Below are 8778 nucleotides of genomic sequence, written 5' to 3'. Positions count from 1 at the left end.
TTCCTTCCTTCCTTCCTTCCTTCCTTCCTTCCTTCCTTCCTTCCTTCCTTCCTTCCTTTTATTTGTCAGAGAGAGAGAGGAGTGTGCACAAGCAGAGGGAGAAGCAGGCTCCCGCTGAGCAAGGAGCCCTATGTGGGGTTCGAACCCAGGACCCTGGGATCATGACCTGAGCCGAAGGCAGACGCTTAACGACTGAGCCACCCAGGTCTATTTTTCTTATACTTGCTCTGTAGTATTAAAAACTTTCATTGTGATTTCCCCATGATTGTTTCATTTTTATGGATCATGTAGTGAGGAGGGCCCTAATTGTCTTGTCCTATTAATTTGAGAGTGCAGGTGGCAGTTGGATTTCAGAGCTTTTGAAGCAAGAGCTGAGGCTAAGCTTGAGTTTCTAGCAGGTATCAGGATTTCATACAGGGTGAATGAAATAGAATCCAGCTGCCAGGTTCTAAAGAGCATGTGGAGAAGCAATTAGGGACCAAGAAGTGGTGGGTGAGAAGCTATGCAGGCAGAAGAACAAGGAACACATAAATACTGAATAGCAGAGCCGGGTGGGTGGTTGAAAAGGATAGACAGGTTGTTTTCCCTTCTTTAAGAAGCTGGGCAAAGCAACTAGGAGAGACAAGAATATACCCCCTGTGCCACAGTCTTGATAAACTTGGAAGATCAGCTCAAATTTTTTGATGGTGCTATCAGCTTTTGTATAAGCTATTAAGATAAAAGTAATGAAAAGTTGTCAAATATATGTTTAAAATCCTCAGGCTGATGGTTCCGTAGCTTAATTTGTGGGAGGAAGAAATGAAATGAATACATAACTGATAATTGCAGTAGTTGTAAGTTTTAGAAGGAAAAAAAGTCCTACTAGATTTTGTGTCCCTGAAACAGAGGGCCCCATTAGTGAATGAAGTATGTATTTTTGTCAGTCTGTTAATGTATACTGGCTTTAAGAACATACTCTCTAAAAAAAAAAAAAATACTCTCTATAGCTCTGGCTTGACCTACATTGCTTCCCTGAGTCCTTCCTATAAAGGAATTTGATGGTCAAGGGTGCTCAAAAGGGTCCTCTTTCTCTGTGATCATTAGACACTCCCCCCAACATCCCATCCCCAACTACCCCATATAATCCCTTGCTGGGTTCCCATAGCAAGTGTGAATGTAATTAGATAGATCTCTTGTTTTCCAGATTGTGCACTTCATTGAAGTTTGACACTAAACACTTTTGTGTGATGTATGGTTGTGTATTTCCATATCCCAGAGAAAGTTGAAAACCAGAAGTGCTCTATCTGCTGCTCCTTTATTACCTCTAGAATGCAGGTGATAGATTTATTTTCTTGGAAATATGCTGGAACACCTTGGCAGATAAGGTGATAATTGCTTAAGTTAAACAAATGCTTTGATTCCCTTGGAACTTAAAGACCTCATTAAAAATTCTCTTTCTGATTTAGATTTAGACAGGCCAAAAAAGGCACCGTGACAGGTTGGAGATAAATCTTTAAAAATCAAACGCTTTTTTGTAACAAGTGGTTTATGGAGCATATTGTGAGTGGTTTCCCTTTTGTAAAGAATGTCATGGGAAGAAGTAATGTGTAAATTGTTTTCTTTAATGCATGAAATGCCCAAGGGAAGTTGAGATTAGAAATAAAGTAGGACACAAGCTAGACTGCCAATGCTAAAGCGAGCATTATGTACTTTTTTTTTTTTTTTAATTCCGAGAATATGATGTTCTGATACCTTGAAAGGCCAAATGGTTGTGATTAACCTTGAAGTTTAAGTCTCTAGCAGATGAAAGACAGTTGCAGTTTGTAGCCCAAGGATAGCAAGTAAAGGGTGATATCACATCATAATGCAGCTTGGGGAGTGGTTTTTAGAATGTTTAGTGGCTATGTATTAGGAAAGGTCAAGTGGTTGTACTTTAAAAAATGTATTCATTCTCTAAAGTGTCACACAGATCTTGGGGCTGTCTTTTGTAAACTTAGGTGTTTGTCGCCTGTACTTAGGTCATTTTGGTGAAAATGGTGCTTTCTTACTCTGTTGGCCTACCTCCTGGAGACAAAAGTCGTTCTTTCTGTATGGTTTGGCTTTTTCACTGCATAATAAGCTATTAGCCTAACCAGCCGCTCTATCTGTCCCCAAAGCGTTTTGGAATTCCACCATTCTGGGCCTGGATCAGAGAGTATAACCGCGCATTTTCTTCTATTTCGCTCTGTCACTGTTGACATTTGGGTGAGTCTCCTCTGTGATATGTTTATAAGCATCTGCTACTCTGGAGAGTCTGAAGTCTCCTTTTTACTGAGTTAGATTAGATCATCAGAAAACTGTACTTGCACTGTATTCGCTGAGGCTCTTTTGCTGAATTACATGGTATGTTATACCCATGGCTTTATCCAGGGTTTGTTTAAAAAAGAAGTAATATAAAATTCCCTTTAGTTTATGTTACTGAGAATATTGCTTATTATATCACTCTATATTCCATATATAAAGGCTAACCTGAGAAATTTCCCTCAGAGTTCAGGGGCATGAAAAAGCTTGTTTTCTTTGATAAAAGGTACTTCTCCCCGCACCCCCCCATCTTTTAGATAATAAAAGATGTGTTATTTACCTTATATATATTTACTTGTGCTTGGGAGCACAGAGCCAAATTTGAATGTTAATGTTAGCAATTGTGTGAACACATTTTATAAATTAATTTAAAAAATAGTCATTAATTAAACCAGGAGTCAGCAAACTATGGCCCACCCTCCCCCTGTGCTTGTAAATAAAGTTCTATCGGAGCATAGCCATGGGCGATTGTTCATGTATTGTCTATGGCTGCTTCCATGCTACTGTGGCAGATTGGAGTATTTGCTATCTGACCCTTTAGAAAAAAAGTATTTCCAGTCCTACTGCAAATAGCCACATGATGGTATGTGCCAGCCAAAACACTGGAAGAATATAAAACAGGGTGACTTCTAGAAAATGGGCTACTTGGGAAAGGCTTAGCAGAAAAGATGGGCTATGAAAGAAATTTCATCTTTAAATAGTGGAACATACAGAGAAGGGCATTTTATGGGGGCGAGAACAGCATAAGTAAAATTCCTTAGGAATGAGCACATTTTGAGCAACATGGGACTAATTTGAAAACTGTTGTAGCCAGATTGGAATTAGACAGCAGTGACAATGAAACTGACTGGGAGATGCCTGATGGAGGGCTTAAAAGCGAGGAATCAGAATTTGCATTTAATCTGACAGTCTTGTGAAACCCTGCTCTGAATTCTTCGCAGGGAAGTGATGTGATGGAAATCGCGTTTTAGGACAATTCATCTGACAGCAGTGTATGGGATGTGCTCATGCGTGGAGATCCCCAGGACTAAGCAGTTACTGAAGTAAGCCAAGCAGGAGGAACTGATAAAAGGAGGGTAAAATGGGGCTGAGAGGTAGGCCCTGAGGTGCTGGGAAGGATAAAAGTGACTTTGTGATTGAGTGGATGCAGAGGATGGTAGCAAGGAACTCTTGAGAGAACTGGGAAAAGTGGAACCAAAATGGTAAACACGTTTGTGAGAGAAAATAGGTTCTTTCTCTCTTTCCCACTCTCCCTCCCTCCCTTTCTCTCTTTCTTTGTTTCTTTCACTTTAAAGTTTTTGTCTTTACTTATTTAAATTCAATTAGTTAACATGTAGTGTATCATTACTTTCAAAGGTTGGGGTCAGTGATTCATCAGTCTCAAATAATACCCAGTGCTCATTACATCACGTGCCCTCCTTAATGCCCATCACCCACTTACCCCATCAATCCCCCTCCAGAAACCCTCAGTTTGTTCCCTATAATTAAGAGTCTTTGTCTCCCTCTCTGATTTTGTCTTATTTTTCCCTCCCTTCCCCTATGATCCTCTGTTTTGTTTCTTAAATTCCACATATGAATGAAACCATATGATAATTGTCTTTCTCTGATTAACTTTTTCACTTAGCATAATACCCTCTAGTTCTCTCCACATTGATTTAAGTGGTAAGATTTCATTCTTTTTGATGGCTAATATTCCATTGTACATGTACACCACATCTTTATCCATTCATCTGTTGATGGGCATCTGGGCTCTTTCTGTAGTTTGCCTATTGTGGACATTGCTGCTATGAACATTGGGGTGCAAGTGCCCCTTCAGATCACAGTGTTTGTATCCTTTGGGTGAATACCTAGTAGTGCAATTGCTGGGTCTATATTTTTAACTTCTTGAGGAACCTCCATACTGTTTTCCTGAGTGGCTGCACCAGCTTGCATTCCTATCAACAGTGTAGGAGGGTTCCCCTTTCTCCGCATCCTCGCCAACATCTGTCGTTTCCTGACTTGTTAATTTTAGCCATTCTGACTGGTGTGAGGTGGTATCTCATTGTGGTTTTGATTTGGATTTCCCTGATGATGAGTGATGGTGAGCATTTTTCATGAAGGGTTTTTTTTTTTTTAAGCACTCTCTGCATCTAACATGGGGCTTGAACTCTGAGATCAGGAGTCGCGTGCTCTTCCAACGGAGCCAGCCAGGTGCCCCAGTATGTGCTTTCTTTTTGACATCTCCCATTGCTGGCTTTATAAGAGAGAGTAGGGAAGTGTTTGGAGACATGGATGGGCTCTGGGAGAGTTTCCATGAAGGAAGAGAGCACAGGCAAGGAACTCGGCAGCGGGAAGGAAGATGGGGTACAGGAAATGGAACGGACAGAGGAACTGGAGTCAGTAGAGGAGTTTCCCAGTGTGTTTCCCAGGAAAGGCTGGTTGTCTAGACTGTTAACAGATATTTGTAGAAAAAAAGGGTGCCATGATCAGATAAATTTGGTAAACTCTGGGTTAAGCAAAGTCAGTGAGACGTCTTGTTTTAATACCTCTCAGATTCTATAATTAATGTGCATCTTCATTTATATCTTCAACTAAGATCTGTCTCTTCAGTTATAGATTCATGTGTTCATGAATCATTTCAACCTGACATCTCCATTTGGATATCTATTAGACATCTGAAACTTACCAGTTCCAAATGAAATTCCCAGTCTTTCCCCACAAAACTGGTTTCCCTATCTCAGTTGATGGCAACCTCATCTTTTTCTCTTAGTAAAAAATGCCATGGTAAATGATGTATGAATCGTTCTGTTTAATGTATAAAATGCCCAAAGGAATTGAGATTAAAATTAGAGGTGCTCAGATCAAAAACTTTGGAGTCATCTCTCACTCTTTCTTCTATACTCTCAACCAATCATCAGGAACCACATTGGCTCTACCTTCAAATATATCTAGAATCAGAGCACTCCTCATCTCAAGTGATCCTATTAAAATCTTACCACTCTTTTTCAGTAGTAGCTTACCATTTCACTGGGGATAGATCCATCAGTCCTTCTGGTGACCTGCATGGCCTTTTATGATCTGACTTCTTTTTTTTTTAAGATTTTATTTATTTATATGCCAGAGAGAGAGAGAGAGCACAAGTAGGCAGAGCGACAGGCAGAGGGAGAGGGAGATGCAGGCTCCCTGCTGAGCAGGGAGCCCCATGCGGGGCTCAATCCCGGGACCCTGGGATCATGACCTGAGCTGAAGGCACTTAACAGACTGAGCCACCCAGGCGTCCCTGTGATCTGATTTCTTACTGACTTTCTGATTTCCCATTCTCTTCCTCCTTCATTCACTTTTTTTTTTTTTTTAAAGATTTTACTTATTTGAGAGAGAGAGAGAGAACATGAGTAGAGGGGGAGGGGCAGCAGGTGAGAGAGAAGCAGGCTTCCTGCAGAGCAGGGAGCCCCACATGGGGCTCCATCCCAGGACCCTGGGATCACCACCTGAGCCAAAGGCAGACGTTTAACGACTGAGCCACCCAGGCACCCCTTTCATTCACTCTTGGCTTCTTTCTTTGCTCTCTTCTAGCCCTGGCTTTAAGCACTTGATAAGCTTTGGGCTTTTGCACTAACTGTTTACTGTACCTGTGACATCTTTGCCCAGATATCTATATGGCTAACTCACCAGATGTCATCCTCTTTAGAAGAGACTGACCCTGGTTGCCATATTTAAAATAGAATGTGTTTCTGTAATACTTTAAGCTCCATGAGTGTAGGGATTTTTGTCTTTTTTGTTCCCTGAGGTTGCCTAAGCACCCAGAGCAGTGCCTTAGACACCTAATAGGCAGCTAATAAGTATTTGAGTGAATGAGTGAATGAAAATTCAAGGTGCCAATATATATTCCCTCCAAAACCTTTTACCCTCGTGGACATCTCTTCATCCTAGGTTTCCAAAGGACACATTTTGGGAAATGGTGTTATGATAGCTTACAGAATTCCAAGGAGCAGAAAATTCCAAGAAAGAGGGTATGGACACATCTGGAGAGTTGAAGAAGTTTTGACTTGCGTAAACTAATGAGTAGATTTTGATAGGAGACATAATTTGCAATCTTGGAACAAGCTGTTTCAGTGCTGCAAAATGTCAAATTCAGGGGACTAAAGTTGGCTCTAGATGTTGAAGAAGGTTGGGATAAATGATCCATTCAGAGACTTTAGTTGGAGGAAGGGGAGGAAAGTACGAGAGCCATGCATTCAGCACAGGGCACCTCCATTTGTGAGAGCAGGAGAACTTGGTTTTGCTGCTTGTTATTTTTATAAGGTAACCTGGATTACCTGGATTTTTTTTTTTTTAAGATTTTATTTATTTATTTGACAGCGAGACAGCGAGACAGGGAACACAAGCAGGGGGTGTGGGAGAGGGAGAAGCAGGCTTCCTGCTGAGCAGGGAGCCTGATGTGGGGCTCGATCCCAGGACCCTGGGATCATGACCTGAGCTGAAGGTGGACGCTCAATGACTGAGCCACCCAGGCGCCCCTGGAATTTTTTTTTTTTAAATATGTATGTATATATTTTTAAGTAGGCTCCATGCCCAGCATGAAGCCCAACACGGGGCTTGAACTCACGACCCCGAGATCAAGAGATCAGGAGATCAGGAGTGGGATGCTTAACCCACTGAACCACCCAGGCGCCCCTAAAGCATCTTATTTTTCTAAGTAGTGTAATTTGGTGGGTTCAGTGCTGCATGGGCTGGATAAATTGAGATCCTTAGGAAATCCTCTCAGTATTTCAGAGCCTTCTCTTGACCACTTTGCCCTCCTCCATCCTTTTTGCATGCTTGAAAAAATTTTTTTCCTTTCCTTTTCCTTTTCCTTTCCTTTCCATTTTAGTATATGTGCTGCCTAAGCGAGCACTTTTCTTCCTTCCTTCCTCTCCTCTCCTCTCCTCTCCTCTCCTCTCCTCTCCTCTCCTCTCCTCCCCTCTCCTCCAGTCTCCTCCAGTCTCCTCCAGTCTCCTCCCCTCCCCCTCCCTTCCTCTCCTCCTCCTCTCCTTTCCGTTTTTTTTTTTTGTTTTTTTTTTTTGTGAGAGCCCAGTAGGAATGAGAGGTGTGATGTAAATATTAAAAGTCGGTGTTAATTGGGGTGCCTGGGTGGCTCAGTCGTCTGCCTTCGGCTCAGGTCATGATCCCAGGGTCCTGGGATCGAGCCCTGCATCGGGCTCCCTGCTCAGCGGGAAGCCTGCTTCTCCCTCTCCCACTCCCCCTGCTTGTGTTCCTGCTCTCTCTATCTCTCTCTCTGTCAAATAAATAAAATCTTAAAAAAAAAAAAAAGTTGGTGTTAATTGCTTGCTCTTTTAGCAGACAAGCAATCTGTTTCAGTGTGTGAGTTTCTAGGTCATTTCTGTACCCCCTGAAAAAAGCTCACCTAGGCTTTACACTGGTCACCAGCAGTTAGATGAGTGATTAAATGAAAGCTTGTATTCAAACTGTGGTAGAGTTTAAACAATTTTGTGAAAATTTGATTCTTTCTCTCTTAGAAGTTTTGATCTTTGAAAGAATTTCTACTTCAAACATGTGGTTGAACTTTTAAAATCCTGTTATTTCGGCTTGAGCTTTTGGATTTTTTTGGGTTTCGATAGTGTGAATTAATCTGTTCCAGGATTTGCTCTAATGGGAAAAACCAAGAGTGGTTGAGCATTTTAGTTTATTTATCAATCATGGCATTTGTGGGCCGAAGTGGTTGGTGAGCATATTCCAGCAATTACGCTGCAGAGCCCTATGCTTTATTTCCATTGTTGTCTTTGGAATGAATTACTTTTATGTTGTTTGAGGAATAATTGGTTTGAAATCCTTTTTCGGACTAACAAATACTCTTTTGTTTTGATTACAGAGTCTGCATATATACATGTAAGAGAAGCAAAAATGTCAGATGATATCAGGAAAAGGTTTGAATTTCCAAATTCTCTTATCCAATCACAGGTAATTTTTATTTAATTATTTTTGCTTCATGGTAACAAATGAACCGCTTTGGTGGATTGTTAGTAGAACTTTACATTTTCAACATTAAATGTTTTATTCTGTATATAGGCTTCTACATATATATTGCTTTATTAACTTTTATATAAGTTAATTTGAAAATTTATATTTGAGGGGCCCGTGGCTGGCTCTGTCAGTGGAGCATGCTAATCTTGATCTTAGGGTTGTGAGTTCCTGCCCCACGCTGGGTGTAGATATTACTTTATTTTTATTTTATTATTTTTTAAAGATTTTATTTATTTGAGAGAGAGCGAGGGAGAGGGAGAGGGAGAGGGACAGAGAATCTGAAGCAGACTCTACACTGAGCACAGAGCCCGACATGGGACTTGGTCCCATAACCGTGAGATCATGACCTGAGCGGGAACCAAGAGTCGGGTGCTTAACCGACTGAGCCACCCAAGTGCCCTCATATCTTGTAGAGATTATTTTTAAAAAATTAAATTAAAAAACCCTGAAAATTTATAT

At 41.1% G+C, this 8778-nt stretch overlaps 1 protein-coding gene across 3 annotated transcripts in view; it reads left to right on the top strand.

Annotated features, from left to right (window-relative positions):
- The window catches only part of FOCAD (focadhesin), a 310037-nt gene that overhangs the window by 24135 nt on the left and 277124 nt on the right, over window positions 1-8778 (top strand). The window contains exons 1-3 of one of the 3 annotated variants that reach the window (XM_034987917.1): window positions 1300-2223; window positions 3261-3362; window positions 8168-8256. In XM_034987917.1, the coding sequence (XP_034843808.1) occupies window positions 8200-8256 (57 nt within the window). In that variant the 5' untranslated portion in view covers window positions 1300-2223; window positions 3261-3362; window positions 8168-8199. Of the gene's footprint in view, window positions 1-1299; window positions 2224-3260; window positions 3363-7609; window positions 8257-8778 lie in introns of those variants that run through there. The other 2 variants (XM_034987918.1, XM_034987916.1) reach the window with 2 other exon arrangements.

This window comes from Mirounga leonina, unplaced genomic scaffold (genome assembly GCF_011800145.1).
Source record: "Mirounga leonina isolate KUSES-001 unplaced genomic scaffold, KU_Mleo_1.0 Mir_447, whole genome shotgun sequence".
Lineage (NCBI taxonomy): Eukaryota > Metazoa > Chordata > Mammalia > Carnivora > Phocidae > Mirounga > Mirounga leonina.
The sequence above is the reverse complement of the archived record's forward strand: the minus strand, read 5'-3'. Positions and strand labels throughout refer to the sequence as shown.